This window comes from Trichosurus vulpecula, chromosome 3 (assembly GCF_011100635.1).
Source record: "Trichosurus vulpecula isolate mTriVul1 chromosome 3, mTriVul1.pri, whole genome shotgun sequence".
Lineage (NCBI taxonomy): Eukaryota > Metazoa > Chordata > Mammalia > Diprotodontia > Phalangeridae > Trichosurus > Trichosurus vulpecula.
In genome coordinates this window covers 412623675-412642646 of record NC_050575.1, presented here as the reverse complement: position 1 = coordinate 412642646, position 18972 = coordinate 412623675, and the positions used below count along the sequence as shown (strand labels likewise).

The 18972-nt window shown below is 45.3% G+C and overlaps 1 protein-coding gene across 6 annotated transcripts in view; it reads right to left on the bottom strand.

Annotated features, from left to right (window-relative positions):
- Positions 1-18972, bottom strand: part of PUM2 (pumilio RNA binding family member 2) — a 91221-nt gene that overhangs the window by 20224 nt on the left and 52025 nt on the right. For 4 of the 6 annotated variants that reach the window (XM_036749165.1, XM_036749166.1, XM_036749167.1 and 1 more), the window contains exons 8-13: positions 18709-18828; positions 17250-17395; positions 15539-15707; positions 14694-14837; positions 14298-14603; positions 11319-11558 (exon numbers count right to left, since the gene is read on the bottom strand). In XM_036749165.1, coding sequence (XP_036605060.1) covers positions 11319-11558; positions 14298-14603; positions 14694-14837; positions 15539-15707; positions 17250-17395; positions 18709-18828 — 1125 coding nt within the window. The remainder of the gene's footprint in view (positions 1-11318; positions 11559-14297; positions 14604-14693; positions 14838-15538; positions 15708-17249; positions 17396-18708; positions 18829-18972) is intronic. The other 2 variants (XM_036749169.1, XM_036749170.1) reach the window with 1 other exon arrangement.

The following is an 18972-nucleotide window of genomic DNA, read 5'->3' as shown; positions in this document are numbered from 1 at the left end:
TCTATTTCCTCAAAGAGCCAGCCATGTCCTCTCAAGGATGGGAGCTTAGAAGTCACCCTGGCCCCGTAGTCAAGAGAGGTGAAACCAGCCAGGTTAGGGAGCTGCTAGCTGTGCCACTGTGTGGCTGGCCATATAGACGTAAGGATCAGTTTGGTAAAGAGCGTGACTGTGAAGGAAGAAATCATTCTGTAGTCTTTGTGAAACAAGCTAATGGGGGGTGGGGGTGGGGGGGAAGATGTCCATATAAGAATTGTACTTTTTTTTTTTTACTACAGCCCTCACAGTTTGGAGGCTTTAACACCCTGTAAATGAGTTCCTAATGACAAAGTGTTAATCTTGGAAACAAAATAGAGGCTACAGGAAAAGCCTCCTGGGGCACAGATCAGCAGCCGAGGCTCAGTGTGGAGGCCCTAACCCTCCTCTGTGTCATGGGCCCCATGGGCAGCAAGGCTGCTGAAGCAGATTTAAAACCTGAGAATCAGGTTTTAAAATGCCTAAAATAAAACACAGGATTACAAAGGGGAAAAAAGGCTTAAAAAGCCTGGCTCTTATGTGACTTTGAAGCTCAAAGCAGGAATGACTGAAGGCAGTGGAAAACTAATGACTTGAACCAGGCAGGAATGAGGAAAAGAAAAAAGAATCCAATCCTGAAATGTCATGGCAATCCTGGGTCAGAAATCATACTTTTGGTAGCAAGTCTTCTTTGTTACCAGCCCCATTACCAGAGGTACTTAAGAGTGAGTCTCCCACCTCCCCATAGAAATGTTGCTTAAAAAAGGGGAGGGGGGGCGGGGAAATGACCGTCTTAAATTATAGAAAGAAACAGTAACAAAGGCCAGAGGGATTCCAGTCCAAAATTATTTTTGCAACCTCAATTATCTGAAGCACCTGTATTAGCAAAAACCTGTGGTTCCACTAGATGGGGACATTGCTCCATGAAAATGCCAGTGAATAAAAGACTGAATCCCAGCCACTGTCCAGGCTAGAATAGGGGGAATTTATCTTTTTTATTTTTTATCTTTTTTAAAGTGGGGTGAAAGAATACCATGAAAATGGCTGTCCTCTCAAGCTTTCTGTAAGAATTACAATGGTTTTAAAACCTAGCTTTCCTCCTTTCTTCCTCTTCACCATCCCCACCCCACTTCATTTCCTTTTGGCAATGATTACTGATCTTTCTAATCAAGAAAGGGGAGATTTTCAAAGAGCAGCCTTCATTAGCCCTCATGTTTCTGGCACCTAGAGTCAAAGAGCTTCTTCAGTGGCTGCCAAGCTTCTTGTTAAAGCTCATTTTCTGAGGCCCTGCTCTGGGCTGGAGGTTTCTGCTTGCTTCACCACCTCAGGGGATGGCACTCCCAAGGGCTAGCAGGCTTCCAATGCCAGCTTGAGGACCTTGGACCCATCCTGAAACCTCCCAAAACTTTACAGAATCCCAGGGCTGGATTCTGTAAATTCAGCTCAAAGAAATTTCAGAGATTCTCTACTGATCAAGCAGCCTCGGTGCACCTACTGTGTCAAGCATCGTTCAATCCACAGATATATACAGATCAATCAGCCAATTCAAAAGCGCCTCCTATGTGCCAAGCACTGGGCTATGTGGGAAAGTCATTGCACTGGGGAGATGTATGTTCCTAGATAAATAAAACCCATCCAGAATAACGGACTCTGAAAATGCCTCTTGAAGGAGAGAAACAGTCACTTCAGGAAGACCGGAGAGGCTGCACACACCAGGGGTGAGCCAGCCCACAGTGACTGTGGGGAGGGCATGCCCTTTTATCCTGGAGGCAATGGGAAAGCCCTGGGAGGGGGTAAGCGTGAACTTCTGAACTTCTCCTCCAACTCGGGTTGTATAGAGCCGAAGTGAGAAATGTAAAAAGTGTTACTTTAATACCATGTACACAATATGTTTTTTTTTCCTTTTCGAAAAGACCTCACTCTGGTTGTGATGTGTATTTTGACCCCTGCAGCAAACATCATCCAAGTGCCAGCTCCTATTTGTTGGCAGAATAAGCCCTCTGACAATGCCTATCAAGTTCCCGGTGACTGATCTCTCTTCTACTGCCTGCAGGGGCCACACTTTGTACATGAAGCCTTTTCTGGATTGCCTCAGAGGCACGTTGATTTTGTACTACTCAGATGGACATGCTGGTTCCTTAAGAACACTTTCTTTTCACGACCTGGCATCACCGGTGCCTGCCATACCCTAGGTGTCACAGATCAATGCCCAGAAGCAATGGGCGACATCACAGACCCTTCGCTCTCTCCCCTTCAGCAGCACCCCAGCAGTCACTGGTGCCAAGGCTGGTTAATCTGAAGGTCCATAATAGCTATGGTCATTGTAGTTCTCTGCCCAAGTTCAGATCCTTATGGCCTCACATGAGGACTACTAGACTGCCTTCTTCCAACTGCTATCCTGAACCCAGGTATCTTCCTTGTCCAATCTCCCCAGTCTAGCAGCTCCACAGTGCAGCGGATAAAGCACTGGGCCTTGAGTCAGGAAGGCCTAAATTCAAATCCAGCCTGAAGTGTTTACTAGTCATGTGACTCTGGGCAAGTCACTTACTCTGTCTACCTCAGTATCCTCACCTGTAAAATGGGAATAACAGCACCTGCCTTCATTGTCAGAATCAAATGAGATCATATCTGTAAAGTGCTTAGTGGAGTGCCTGGCACATAGTAGGTGCTACAGAAATGCTAACTAGTATTCTTATTATTTATCTCTAGGATAAAAGCTCCTTAGTAGCTACCACACAGTAAGCATGTCATAAACAGCTCCTGAAGTGGAATGAATTCTTCATCTCTCTATCTCTCTGAGTCGTTAGTTCAGTACACTGTATAAACAGGTTTTCCATAAAGGTTTCATGAATGAAATGTCCATTTCTGGCTTTCCCTGACTAGAAATATCATTCATGTCTCCCATTCTACTGAATGGGTTGGTGGACAGCGCAGTCTGGGAGCTGACAAGTGCACTAATTCTGTGGTCTGCTCCATCATTCGATGCTCGCCAACTCTCAAAGACTATAAATGTGGAAATGCTGAGGGAGATGGGGGGAAGCACGGGGCCTGCTTCCCTCCTCCACCCAGTCTCACTATGTTAACACTTAACAATTTATTTTTATGATTAAGTCGCTATTTAAACTACCAACTACCACAACACATTAACATTCAAAAGAAAGTCCAGATTTAAAACCAGAACAAGGCAGTCTTTTATTTTACTAAAATAAGTACAAAAAAGGAAATAGAAAACCTCACACATGTGGCCAATACCACCTAAAAGCTCAGGCTCAGCTCCCATTAAATCCCAAGTCTCTGGAACTCTCCAAGAAAGATTTTCAACCAGGAGAAGCATTTCAGGAAAAGGGGTCACTGTCTCACTGCCCCCAAAGCTTTTTATATTATCTAATTAATGCTAGAGTTTAACACATAACTGCTGGGGTACCAAAGGAATGCTTGCTCCAAGAGCTCTGCCCCATACAAAGCCATCTGTCCTATAGAAGCACATTCCAGGTTAGTTATGAGGAGCCAATGCTTAGCACAGTGCCAGGCCCGGAGGAGGCACTTGAGGCATGCTTTTCTTAATATTCTCACAGAAGTAAGACTTGATCTTGAGACTTAAGAGTAATGAAGGACATGAACACAAGGAAACTATTTGTAGAGGAATAATGAAAGACTCCAGAAATGAATCATGGGAGTAAAGATGAGAACAGGAAATTGACACTACCTGAATGGATTTCCACTAAAGCTTAAATAAAAAAGCTTACATGTTTAGTGGATCTATCTACCAGAAAGAGAAGACAAGCCCAGTCAAAAGAACCTTTTTAGCCAGCCAGCCATTAAATGTGACACCATTTAAATGTCACTTATTCCCCAAAGGGAATGGGAGTGGGAGGTGGGGGTGGGAGACACAAAGAGCACTGGATTTGGAGTCAGAAGGCCTGTGTTCAAATACTGCTGCCCACAATCTAAATACGTGGATGAAGTCATTTGCCTATGCTATGCCTCAGTTTACCTATAAAGTGAGGGGTTTGCACAAGATGACTTCTGAAGATTCTAAAATCATAAATGGGAGCTGTCTGCTGTCAAGGGAAAATTTCCCACCAATTTGGTTCATTGACAGTGGAACAGGTTATCAAGGGAAGTTATAAAAACACCTCATGTTTTCAAAATCACAGATCATTCATACTAAGATTACAACATCCTACATGTAAGACAGAATGAATTCTTGTTTTTCAATCCAACAGCCTAATAAAGCCAAGTAAGCTATGATCATCTTTTCTCTCCCAGGAAGCTGGAAAGGGCAGGGACCTATAGCTGATGCTTTATATTTTACAGACTTTAAGATGTTACAACCTTTGATTTTAAAAAATGTTGCCAGGGCAGCTAGGTGGTGCAGTGAGTAGAGCACCAGCCCTGGAGTCAGGAGGACCTGAGTTCAAATCCAGCCTCGGACACTTGACACACTTGCTAGCTGTGTGACCTTGGGCAAGTCACTCATCCCCAATTGCCCTGCTTTCCCCCCTCCAAAGGAAAAGGAAAAAAAAAAAAGGTTGCCGGCCAGTAAAAATTTGCCACATGTAGCCTGATGGAAAGCACCAGGAATGCAAGGCGGATTTTAGAGTTTGTTAATGTAACTAAGCAAACATAACTGAAACTAAAGAAGTGTTTTCCAAGAGCTCATACAAGGCTTAAAATACAAAAATGAACTATATTTTAACCAAATCATGTGAAACTAGATATCAAAAAGAGCACATAAATAACAAGTGTCTTAACAGAAAACAGGAATTCAGGGATTATTAAAGGATCTCAGAGGTAAAGAAATCAAATATACAAAAATATAAGCCAAACCAAAAGTCATCTTCACATTTTTTAATGGTTTAGCTAGACCGTGATATCAGAAAGGTCATGCCAAGACTTTCAAGTGAATTTGGATTTAAATGAGGAACAGCTGTACAAAGTCACCAGCCTCACCTTCTTTGGCCCAGTGGCAAGATACAGATCAGGACAACTGGAGATGGCCCTGGATGCAGTGGGAGACCTTGGCCTTTCTAAGCTAAGGTCTTTTCCAGGTCTCAGTTTGGCTGAGGCAATATCCATTCAGTGATTAAGGCTAGGTAATAAATGAGGCAAAGAATGGCCTCTTTTAAAGTACAGATTTATGTAAGTGAATGAATAAAAATGTATACAAGTAGTCTGGAAGAGAGGGCAGTAGCATTTGGTGGTAGGGAAGGGGATGTGTATGGAAAAGTTTCATGCTAAAAATGATGCTTAGACTCTATGTTAAAGGAAAAGAAGGATTCATCGACCCAAAGTTAAGAAGGGAGTTCACGGTCAGCATGTGGGAGAGCCATGGCTAAGGGGATAGGGAGAGAAAGCACTCTGGCTGGAGTACTAAGTGGGGGAGCTGTGTTAATGTCCAATAAGGGCAGAAAGAGAGGCTGGGATCAAGCTAAGAGAACTTGCATTTGATTCTAGAGGTAATGGGGCCACTACATGGGGAAGCAATAGTCAGATCTGGCAGCACGGTGGGGAGGGAGGAGATATGTGGGCCTAACCAAGAGTCGTGCCTGTGGGACTGGAGGGAACAGGTCAAACGAGGAGGATGTTTTGGAGATAGGGAAGACAATGACTGGGAATGTGCAGGAGGAAAAGTGAGGAGTCCAGGATGATGGTAAGGCAAAGAAGGCAGCAAATCGAGGCCTGTAAGGAAGAGAGGACGAGTTGGGTCTCAGACAGGGAGAGGCTGAGCTGTGGTCTGAGGTCAGTGGTGTTTGGCTCAGATTCCTGTGGAAAAATCATGTTTAAAATTGGAAATACAAGTCTAGTAAGCGAGTGAGACAGACAAAGAGAGATAATCAGTACCTTTGGAGAGAGCACTTTCAATTGAGCGATGAGGTCAGAAACGAGACTGAAAAGGACTCAGGAGCAAGTGAGGGGAGATGAGTGAGGCAGTATGTGTGAATAGCCTTTTCTAGGAGTCTGGCTGAGAAAGGAGTAACAGATACGAGCTGACAGCTTGAGATGATAGTAGACTCTAATGGATGGTTGCTTTTTTTAAAGGCTATGGGAGATTGGGGTCTTTGTTAAGGCAGGAGCACTAAGACATCAGGAGAGGCTGAAGATTCATGGGATGGAGAGGGGATGCTTGAGGGTGCTGAGAAAGATGGGAGTGGACAGGCAGGTACACAGAGGGGCATGGGCCACCTCACTATTAAGCAGGGAAAGGAAGGACGAGGGATGGCGTTTTGACGGGAAAAGAATAGGAGACAAGGAAGCCGACACCAAACGCCTTGCTCATTCTCAGAAAAGGAAGGGGACAGATGTTCAGCTGGAGAGAGGAGGGTAGAAAAGGTGTCAAAAGAAGGATTCTAGCAGTTCCTCTGGGGAGTGATGGATAGAATGAATTCTGGAGAAGTGAAAGGGCTCCTTTGCACGGTGAAAGCCCAGGTGCCTGGATAAGCCAACTTTATAATGTGCACAGTTGTGAGACTTTTCCCAGCTGCATCCTTGGCTTGGGAGGAGGAAGAGAGAGAAGAGAACCAGGAAGGGGCTGGGGAATGTCAGTCAGAGTTAGGGAAACTTGATGCTGAGAGGACATGTGTATGTGTATACATACAGAGTGGAAGGGTGCTAAGTGAAGGAGGTAGAGGAAGTCGAGAAGAACAGTGCAGAGGAATGAGTGCCCTGACTCTTCCTTCCCCACCAGGGTGCAAAGCTGTGGCATGGGGGTAGGGGGAGAGTCAGCCATGCTCAACAGGACCACAGGGAGTCAGTTCCATCAGTGGGTAACTAGGTGCTAGGGAGGGCTAAGAAATGAAAGAAAGTAAGAGGAAGAGGTCCAAGATAGAGAGAGCGAGGTGGGGAGGGAGGTCAAAGGCAAACCCAGGTGTGAGACTTTTTCACAGTGATTCTTCTTTCTGTCCCAAATTCCACTTGGTAATCTTTTTAGATCCCAAATGAAATCCATCACACAACCTAGCTCTGTATCACCAGCAAATCTGATAAAACAGACCACTGTTGTTAATCCAAGCTTCTGATATGAACAGGCCCCTCACTATGTGGACAAAATCTGCCTTTATAAAATGATCTATAAAGCAAAAAATGTCTATATTGAGCACAAATGTGCCAGAGCAGAGGTGGACCTTCAAGGGTCTTTCAGCTCATGCTCCAAAGGGAAGAAGGCTCAATCCTGGAAAGAAGGCAGATGACAGAAAATTCCAAGTACAGTTCTGCCAGAAAGACTCTATGGAATTGGGTTAAAGAGTGATCCATAAAATGAACGATACCATAAATCGTAACTGCCCTTTAAAGTTAAAATAAAATAAAATAAAAATCCATCAATCAACTGTGGAAGGATCAAGAGAGAATGTTTTCAAACCTAAGGGAATGGACAAACCCCTGTGGGACTGATAGAGAAGCCAGGGTGATAGAGAAGGGACCAGGGGACAGCACTGAGGCAGCTCCTTCCTAACCTGGAATTCTGAGATAAACGTCTTCAGGGGCTGGTGTCTCTGACTCATCGAATGCCTAAAGGGAAGGGGCTCTTTCCTTTGGTAGTTTGTATCCTCTGCACATAGCAGGGTGCTAATAAATGCCTGTTCCTCATGTCCCTATGTATCCTGCGTTTTAATTCCCCACTAGCCACATTTGTTACGTCCTATTAACCTTATTTTCCTACGTTGAGACAGTTGAGTTAGGGGTACAACCCACAAAAAGTTGACCTCAACAAAGATAATTTTAGAACTTTCCACCAATCCATTTATTGGTCCCTTTTTCTTTGCCTCATATACAGTAGGCACTTGATGAGTGCTTGCTGATGTCATCTGACCCCAGGAGGCTGCCCCAGCTCAGCCCTGGTGCTCCCCTGGGATCTCTATGTTTTTGTGTTACTATCCTGTTAATCAATGAGCCTACAAGCAGAGTTGGAGGGCCACTGAGGGCCAAGTCCCTGTCTCTTTGTTTTGTCCTACTGTTCCAATATATCCCAGAGAGAGGACCAGGGGGATGTGGCACCTGCATCCCCAAGCTTCAGCTTGAAGTGCATCCACATCAATAGCCTTCCTTCTCACTGGGAAAGCCTTAAGCCTTTACCCTTATTCTGTTCCTCTGGAGAGATGGGCCGTACCTTAAAGTTACAAGCAAGAAAGTTTTGCTTCTCATCTTCAAGTCTGGACAGCTTCTACCTTTCTACCACCTTCCCAGCAGGCCAACCCAGTCCTAAACCTCAGGGTCTCTGAAGAACTCACACAGCACTCAAGCCACCCTGACATCCTCTCCCCCAGCCCAACTATCACCTCAGATTTCTGTACGACCCAAATCCAGCTTTCTGAATTTCACACTAACAAAACCACCTTCCATGTTGCTATGAAGTAATTATACCTTATAATACCACCAACTAAAGCCATATCCTGCCTGAATCAATTGGCTGCTAGGTGAGGTGGACGGCTAGCTGTACACTTTGGGGATCACTACTACCAAATCAAACAAAAACCGATGGAGGCTAACTGTAAAATGCTTATTTGTATAGTGTATGGCACTAACATGTGATGGGGAAGTGGGAACCTTTTAAAGTGAAAAGTATTTGCATCTTGATTAATCTATTCAGCTACAAATATCATGGTCAATGTTTACCTGCAAACCTTTGGAGAAGAATTCCATGCTCTGTCAAACCTCCACTGAGATTTATGGTATTTTAGGATTTAGGGACCTCCTCTTTGTAGAGAGTTCCCAGTAATGACTCGCCCTCCATTCTATCAGTAATTACTCTCCCCACTAAGAGTCTCTTGGCAAACTGCCTGAAGCCTGAGAGATTCCGTGAGTGCCCAAGGCTGCCCAGCCAGAGTGTGAGCAAGGTGGGGCTGAGGGTAAGTAACAGTTAACCTCAAAGCTTGTCCTCCCTCTTCTCCCCATCTTCCTAGTAGAAGTTGCCCGCACAAATAAAAGAGCAGGGGATTATGAGACTTTCCAGATGCACCTTCCAGAGTTGAGAAGTCTGAGCACTAGGAAAACCTGACCTGAGAGCACAGAGACAAGAAGGCATCAAGTGTGTTGAGAAGCTTACTTGCCTTTTAGCTACACCTTACGACAGACCCTTGAAGGCAGAGAAAGACTTCATTTTGGTCTTTGCACCAACAATTAGCACAGTGCCTGGCACAGAGTAGGTGCTTAATAAACACATGGACTGACTGGAGCAGAACATTTGATTATTTTAGAATGAGAATTTCTCAGGGCAACTGCTCTCGAAAGGGGCACCACTTTTATGCCCAAGGCACATTGTCTTCCTTCTTATCACTGAAACCTAGAAATGTTTTATTTACTCCCTCTACCCAACTCAAGAAACCTCCTCAGTAGAGCCAGCTGGCTACTGGCTCAAGGAAGCCTGCTGAAAAGGCCATCTGCTCCAGCTTCTCTGGAGCATGAACTCAGAGAGCAATCTAGCGTCCACCCTCTGTAGCAGGGATGGCTAGCCTTCGAGGGCAGGGCATGGTGCTACCTTGGTGGGCTGGCTGGTTGGCCCAGTTAATAGGTCTTTTCCCCTGGCTGACTCCATCCTCATTGTCTCACAGCAGACACCTGCCTATCATCGAACCCAACCCCATGACACATGTCCTGGAGGGAAATCCCCAATAACCATCTGAGCCATGTACAAGGTTGCTTTGTCACTCAAGGGAAGCTCCCCTCCACAGAAAAAAGCCCTCACACCCAACATAGAAGTCCACGGGGCCCCAGGTACTGCTTGCCAAAGCTCCCCACCTTGTTCCTCTGCAAAGTTCACAGAAAAGGAACAAACCCATGGGCAGAAAAGCTTCGCAGCGAATGTTGAGGAAAAGAGGACAAGAAGGCAACGTGCTCCCAAGTGGCCAGTCCCTGGGGGAGCCTAGCCACAGAAATGGATCCAGTGTTCGCTAAACCAATGTCAGCCGAAGCCCAGAACCATGCAGCTCTTCTTGGGCTCCTCTCTGAGGGGGTGTTATTACCAGCCCCCATCATGACAGAAAGAGGGGGCTCTGCTGCAACTGTAATCACGGAGAGGGAAGGCAATGATTTCCGGGACAGGTGCTTTCCCAAACACTTTGGTATTAAGACAACTTTGATAGAACCCTCATAAGAAACTGCTCAGAATACACTAAAAAAAATTTTTTTTAAACAATCAAATGGCTTTTCACGGCACTCACTGGCAAGATTTTACAAGTTTTACTTTGAGGTGAACAGAAGGAACCCAATCCTAATATCTAACCCCAGGAAAACTGCAAGTTCTGAAGGCTTCAAAGGATCAAGCCACATCAATTAACACAGTACATTTTTAACCCACAAGGAAAAGAAAAGAAGAGACAGGATGAAAACTTATATTTCAAAGTAAAACTAATAAAAATTTTGCATCAATAGAGGTACCTGGTCCTTTTAGTGTTAATCCTTTTAAGATGAGACTATCACAGTCCCTATATGAATATCATTTATATTAAATTATTTGTTAAAATTCATTCACAGGTTATTATGGACATGGACAAGTACATCCATGTGGGAGAGAACAAAATGACTATTACCCATTTATAATTTAAGTGCGACTCTATACCCAAATTGAACAGTCACAGAACTTTTACATATGCAAAATAAATTTTTTCATCAAAAATTTAGGCTCAAAAAAAAAATCCACCACCTGGTGTTCATCTTGTTATATTTTAGAGAAATGGGGCATAACACATATCTAAAATACTGTTTAAAGGCCTCAAACTAATGTAACAACCAAATACAGGGGCCATGTGCCCGGGACTAAGAAGCCCCCGTCCGTTTCTTGTTCCCAGCCACCCTCAATTCCTTGACTCTGGTAGGCACAGAGGGGTCACAGGGCAAGGAAACCAGTCCAGTACGCAAACCTCGGCTAAGCGTTTGCCTTCTCACATACACAAACTTTGGAGAGTGAAATTCTCATTCCACTACAACCTAGAAAAGCATTTGGTTCTTTAGGGGTTTGAGAAAAAACACACACACACACACACACACACACACACACACACACACACACGAGAATCAAAAGTAGAGATGAAAAAAAAAACCACACTTTTGCATTTCATCAAAAGAACGTTAAGATATAAAAAGGTCTTGAACCTGACTGTACATCAGACTCCTATTTCAATGGTGAGACAGAAAAGTGAACAATTTTCAAAAGGTTATGAAAATTTCTAGAAGTAAAAGCAATTGTGAATCTCTTATCCCACATGAAATTGTTTCCACACATTATAAATAGCCACACACACACACACACACACACACACACACACACACACACGTATACACACAAATAAAAAGGGTTGTTGGTTTTTTACCTAAATGCAAACTGGATGAAGATCCGTGTGATGAGAGTGATGGCGGTGGCGTAAGACAATGTCCTGGCGTTTGGCTTGGCAGAGGCATGCCTATTGGGCTTGGAGAGGAGGAAAATCCCAGACTATTGTAAAATGGCGGCCCTAGGGGAGGAGCTAGGCTGCTACTAGATCTTTTGTACAATTCAGAGCTAGTAGACAGAGAATCTCTCCTTGGAGCACTACTACTTGCAGAACTGCCAACTGAAGAAGAAATAAAAAAAACCCTAATTACATACAGTGGTAACTGGATAAACCCTATCCCCAGCTCCTCCTGAGTAATGCCAGGAGGGGTCACAATAAGCATTGGGTAAACATCATTGGGGAGAAAATGGTCACTCTGCAACCTGTAAGGATTCCCTTAGGAAATTCAGCAGGGTGCCAATGCACCCTGACAAGGAGCAGAAGACTTCTGAGGTCCACATTACACTTCTGATGGCTTCCCTCAGGACTAAAGCCTGTCCCACTGGAGCACGGGACTTTCTGCAGCCCTGGGGTAACAATGAACCACAGTCCATTTCATGTCAAACAGTTCGATTTGGGGAGTTTCCTAAACTCAGGAAACCAGTCCTTAGAGCTTCCATTTCAATCTTTTCTAGTCACGAAGGAAAAAAAAAAATCAAAAATGGTCTCCTGCAGTCCCATGTGCTTTGGCTTCTAGCTCAGACTTCAAACTTTGCCACCTGATGGGAGGTCCGTATTGGCCCGAATACCAGAGACTTCTTTCTGAAATGTGCATGGCAATTCCTCATGCCAGTCCTCCAGAGGTGGATCATCAGAGACTAACCCCAGCTAATGGCCACCTCCCAGACCCAGGCCTTCTACTCAGGACACCACTACGCAGAGTGCCCTTCTCTGGCCCTGCTCCTCATCCTCTCCCCTGCCACCAGTGTCTCAGGCCATTTCACAGCGCTCCCCTTTTCCACACTACATTAGCTCCCCCTCTCTCACTGCTCATGTCCAAGAAATCTGGACAAAGTGGGCAGGATTCAATTCTCACATGCTGCTGCTGAGCTGAGCATTCATTCCCCGTAGGGCAGTCCAGATTGTGACTCTGGGCAAGCAGAGGTGCCAGCACTGCAAGCTTGGCCTGACCCCTTGACCTCTTCCCCAACTAGCTCCTCAGATCCAGCCCTTCTCAACTAGGACTATGGTCCTGAGGAGATCACCAGCGAAAGGGAAGATCAGGAAATCTGACCGAGGTCAAAAATCCTGCTGCATATTCGGACCAATACGGCAATTCTTTTCAAGACAGCTTCAAATGTTTTAGAAAGACCTGGCTTTCCAATGGAAGGTCTTTGAGGGGTGAATCCATACAGAACATAGATTAGAAAGAGAAAATGAGCAGAGCACGAGGCGGCCTGCAGATCAAGCTAAGCTAATAAAATACAAGTGTGAAACTTTAACATGCTGGCACAACAAAATGTAAAATTTTAAGGAGGAAAAAGACTTATTGTCCTACTATATATTAAGCCAAAAAGGAGGTGACTTATCCAAACTTGCTGCCAGTCTTTAGTCTAAAAAAATCATTAATATGAAATATTTGTTTTAGGGACAAATTTCAAATTTAAGACAATCATGTAATAGCAAAATGTTAGGTCTTTTAAAGGAAATACTAAAAAAATTGTACAATTTAATAGATGAGGACTAAGAAAGGAGAAGCTCTCTTGGAGCTGGGCTTGGCAAAGCTGTTCAGGGCACGTCTTTACCAACTAAGCCAATTTAAAAGGACACTGTCAAAGTGACTGTTCCAAAGTTGAATGGCTAGTCTCTGCAGACATCGGATGCCTCTGACCCAGAGCCAGTAGCAGCTCTTTCCAAAATAGGACTGCTTCGTGCTAGCTCCCCCACCCAAAGGTCTAAGAAAACGAAACATTGAAAAATAATTAAGAAAATCTTTAACCACCTAGGTAAATAGGAGAGTAAGTCAGTGTAGCTTAATTAAACTATCTCTGAAAACCAGGAGGGCACACCTAGAGCAATGACACAAGAAGCTGATGATGGCATCTCTCATTCTGTGTCACAAACAGCTGCTCTTTCTGATGAGATGGGCCAAGAAGAAGTGGGGCTCAGGGCTGGGACCTGATGGCGAAGCTTCTCTCCCAGCAGGCATCCTGCTCAATGCCACACTGGAACGGGGATCATTCTGAGCTTGGTGCCACGACCGGCCGGGGGCAGGAAGCTCTGCCTGGGTCCCCCCCAGGGCACAGCCCACTAGGCCATGAAAGCAGGCCCTTGGAGCATGTGGTGAGAAGAGCAGACCCAGACAGGGCAGGAAGCCTGAGCATCATCAGCCACAGAAATTGCAGGACTGTGGAGGCTTCAGAAGGTGGGCAATATTGGGTTTGCAAGTGCCAAATTTTGTGTGGTTTGAAATAAAAATAGGTCATCAAGGCAAGTGAGGGAGGGATTCTGCATGGCTTTTCCTACACACTAAGGTTTCCTGTGGAAATAGGCCAAGAAAAACTTAGGACTTCAGTTAGTTCAGCTGGATCCTTAAATGGATTGTTGGGGCTTTAGTTTAGAACTCTTTACCACCACACTGAATTTCTATAAGAAAAATTAAGGCAACCACAGACTAGTGAGTCCTATCAATTACATGATGAACACGTCATTTGTCATCACATGAAAAATTAGCCGAATGACTGGCACTCAAAAGAACAAAAAGGGGCTAGCCAATGACGTCTAAAAATCAATGTAAAAGTTATTGGTCCTTGAAAAATCTGACTAAAAGCTTACCTTTCTAAAGACAAGGCCCTGTATTTGAAAAAGCTCTAGATTACTTGAATTATGTTAAAGTTTTTATTCTAAAACCAAGAGAGCAGACTCAATGCACACTGCCTTGTTTTACTTTGTGCTGAACTATCAAGAGAAGAATCATGATTCCCATTTTTATTTAAAAACCAAACCACTAAGGAGGCTCAGGGCACAAAAGCCACTTACCGGATGAGCCGAAGCCACTGAGAGCCGAGCCGAGAGCAGCCCCCAAGGAGCTGCTGCTCCCAAAGCCCAGAGACGTGCCTCCAGGCTGGCCCGGCCCATGAGAGAACAAGGAAGTGCTCTGCGAGGTGCTGGTCAGAGAGCTGCTCCCATAAAATGAACTAGACTGAAGATTGGTGCTGGGCTGGGGAGGAGGCTGCTGTGGCGCTGGCGGTGGTGGTGGTGGGGGCTGGGTGCCAAGAGGCCGGAAGAGGCCATTAGTGGCTCCCGTCAGACTGTTGGCAGTCCCTCCAGCAGAAGCCGCGGCAGCTGCAAGACACAAGTTTGAAATCCTTGTTCAAGCTGAGTCCTACCCTTCAGAAGGAGCTTTGCAAGAAAGCCTCTGTCCTTCCAACTTACCAGCCTGTGCCGCTGCAGAACTAATGAGGACAGGCGTGGAGGCCACGAGGCGGACTGGGGCGCCCAGGCCTGTTCTTGCTCCGGGACCCACCACTAAGGCACCAGTCTGGTCATAGTAGGCGGTTGGGGCAAGGACTTGATAGCCTAGAGGTTGGGGAAGACACAGACAAAGGGTCACGCTCAGCATGTTTTTTTTTCCTGAGAAAGCATCTGACTGCAAAAGCCACCAGACAGAGCAATGCAGAGGCATAGGAATTCAAAGGAAGCCCAACTAAAGCCAGGAGGGCCAACATGTCCTCCTCAGGCTGCCCTGGAGACAGGGAACAGCTGCTGCCAAGAGCTCTCAAATACTGCAATGACCACAGGAGGAGACCCAGGAAGGCCCCCACACACGTGATAAAGGGAGCTCCATGACACAACCAGAAAAGGCCCCTGGGCAACCCTGGCATGCTTCCATTGCTGAAGGAGGAAAGGATGTAAAGGGCCATGATAGGACAAGGGATTTCTGCTGCTGTATAGACTGTATTTTGACTTCCAAACTCATCCACAGCTGACCTTTCAGACTGAACATCCAATTGTGCTTTCCTTCTTCTGCATAGGAAAGGAGCACATTCTCTGACTTCTCCCTTCACATTTATAGGCTGCCAATCAAAGCCCACCACTCAGACCCGGTGGTACAAAGCAGCCTGGCCCAAATGGGCGCAAGTACAGTTCCTTCTTGGGACATGCTCCAGCACCTACCAGGATGCCCATGAGCATGTGAACCTCAGGGAAACTCAGGGCAGCCCTTTCTCCCACGACAGCAAAAGTAAAATGGAATGAACATGGCTTGGCCAATCCAATACCTGGCATGCCAGTAGCAAGACCCTGCCCGAAAGCCAGAGCGGGATTGGCAGCAGCGGCGGCGGCGGCGGCAGCGGCGGCGGCGGCAGCAGCAGCAAGGGATTCTGCTGGCTGCCCCTGCTGAGTCTGGTTGGGAGTGAGAGGGCGCTGACTGGCTCCAGCCCGGAGAACCTGCAAGAGAGAGACCCAAGAAAGCACATAACCAAACAATTGGTCACATAAGCTGTCAAGGACAACTCACTTTGACTATTTTACAAGTTTACAGACACTGGGGGATTGAACCCAACACCTGGACCTCAGGATAAAAAACATGGAAATGACCAGAGGCTGTCTCTCAAACTGCAGGAGTACAGGGAAATTCTCTCATCTGAAAAGGACCTCAGTTTATCCATCATAAATGGGATGAATGAACCAAAATCTGGTTTATTCCCTCTTTCACATCATTTTGGAAATGTAAAGGCTTAACTCTTAACATCTGTTCTTAGTTTTATCCCACAGTTGTCTCTGAAAAACAATTTTCTTCCTCTTAATCCCAAAAGCAATTTGGATTTTCATCATCCAGGTAGAATCTGCCAACCAAATTGGAGGCATCTCTAGGAAAAGACAACTCTCTTGCACTCTTGTTCCTAGACCAAGACGTTTCCCCAAACTGCCAAAGTTTTCTCCAGAGCTGTCATTTTTCAATCTTCTTTCAATTCTGATGTTCTAGACAAAGTTTCAGTTGAAGAGCTCATGTGTGTAAAACTGTATCAACTCCACCAAGCTCCGCACACATATAAAGAACCAAACAGCACATTGACAAATGCAGCTGATGTGAAGGGGATGGAGCCAGAAGAGGGGAGCTCCCCGGGAAGCAGCACCTCAAGGGAGAACATCCCATGGGCTCTAGGTGTGTAGAAAACTGGGCCCCTACAATCAAAGTGGGATAAACAAAACCCTCTGCCTCTAGAGATGGGCTGATCAGGAATGACAAACAAGCCGCAGTAAAAAAAGAAGCTAGAGCTGCTCCGCTGAGATGAGATCCCAGCTGCCAGTAGTGAGTGCAGAGACCCACCCAACAGCAGCTTTTGACAAAGGTCACAGGTTCACCACCAGCATCCTCCCAATTCGCCTGACAGTCTTAGGCCACTGTAAGTACCCAAGATCTGATAGTTTCCCATAACACAGACTTAGACTAAGAGCCCCCAAAACACTGCTACAGTGTTCACCATAACACAGTGATAATCATACAAACAACTTTCATCATTACTATTAAACCAGGCCACATTAAAAAGAAACTCCAATCTTAAGGCACTGTTTTGATTTTAAAAGTAGTCATGAATCTGGCAGCAAATAATGCCACCTCACTGTGACAAACAGGTATTTATGTAAAGATATGTTACGTACACACATCATGGTCACCTTTGACAGCAGGTCTGTTTCTTCAAAAGATAAAGAACTTTAAGCTAAGAAGTAAAAGTTAATTGTTGATAATAATATTCTTTTTTAATCTTCAGCAATAACACACAGCTGAAAAACAAACTGGCTCTGAGGAATCATCTATCGATCGGTCTACCTATCTACCAACCCAACAACCCATCCCCACCTACTGGGCAGAATGAAGGAGCAGCTCAGCTTTTCCCATATTAAGGGCATTGCAATAAACAAGCGGAAAACCCATTTCAGAAGATCTCAAGGAGTGGCTCTGGGAATGAGGGAGGCCCTGGGCACTACCTGCTGCTGTCCCGGAGGTGGTGCCTGGGATGCGGCTTGCTGATTTGCTGCACTGGTGGCAGCAGCTGCAGCTTGCTGCTGAAATAAATTGGCTGGATACACCCCCCAGGGCACGCCGTAATACTGGGGTGGGACCACTGCAGGACCTATCCAAAACAGAGGGATGAGGAATTAATTCACTGCTAGCACAGAAATGTAGCCAGCACAAGAGACCATTCGAGATTACCGATTATCCTCCCTTTTTTCAAAGGATAAATCTGAGACATCTCTAGAAATAAATAACTTTCCTGCATTCTCATTCCTAGAAGATAACATTTCCCCAAACTGCCAAAATCTTCTCCAGTGCTCTTCATTTTTCAATTCTGCTGATATTCCAGAAAAAGTTGGTAACAAAGTGCTTACTATTGGATAAACTCAAAAAGGAGGGTGTGAAGGGCATGCATTAGGAGCAACAGCAATGGAAACTAGGAGTAAAGGCAGAAGACGCCTGAAGCAAACCGCAAGGAGCTGCCAGGACTCAGAGAGATTCCCATGGAAGCACTGGGAGGGTTTCCTCTATCTCTCATCATCACAGGATCCAGGGGCTAGAGTCCAAAGGTCAGATACCATCTGGACCCAGCCCCTCATGTTCTAGACAGAAGAGCAGAGGCTCCAGACAGTGGACTGCCCAAGAACAACAAGGTGACGGCAAGTTTGCCCAAAGCCTGCTAAACTGATTATAGTAAACAGTCTATTTTTTTCATGTTAAAACTAGCTCTGCATCCTACATAAATGTAGTACCAAGGTGGCCAGCTGGCTTAATTAAACGTGTACATAGCTCTTCTCCCTTTATGCCTTAAGGAGACTGAAGTTGTGCTGAATGTGAAATTGATAAAACCAATTAATTAACACAAAATTAGTTCTGTGGAAAAACAAAAACATTTTATGTGATTAAGAAAATGAGGCTAATAACAAAAATCAAAATAGTGAATAGCAAAATGCTATGCACTTCCAAGAAACAGCTTGAGAACTGGGCTGGATGAAGAATTCAATGTGAAATTTAAAGAGCTGGGGCAGTCAGGGTGCGCCACAGCGAAGAGAGTGCCAGGACTGTAGTCAGAAGATTCATCTTTGTGAGTTCAAAGCTGGCCTCAGACACTTACTAGCTGTGTGAGCCTGGGCAAGTCACTTAACCCTGTTTGCCTCAGTTTCCTCATCTGTAAAATGAGCTAGAGAAGGAAATGGCAAACCACTCTAGTATCTTTCCCCAGAAAATCCCATATGGAATCATTGAGCAGGATGTGACTGAAACAACTGAACAACAAAAGCTGTCAGTTGGTTCCAAGGGATAACACAATTGGTAGAACAAATTCTTCTGACCCTTCTGACCCAAAGCTCCTGGGCCATCTTACCAAGATCACACAGTTCCAGGAAGAACGCATGCAAACCAATGGAAGTGAGCAGGCTAGTGGCTCCTTACCTGCTAATGTCGCTGCCAGGCCTGCTGCAGTGTAGGGATCAGTGCCAGGGGGGGCAGCACTAATAATGTAGGGGTTTGGCACAAAAGCGGCTGGAGCAAGGCCTGCCGAGAAGACACCGGCTAGAGGAGAAAAGGGAGGAGAGTGAATGTCAAGACTCTTTTCCTAAGAGGACAAACCACGTTGGATACTTCATCAAATGGAAAGACAAGGAGTTGATCCTCACAACCACCCTGGGAGGCAGGTGCTATCATCACCTCCATTTT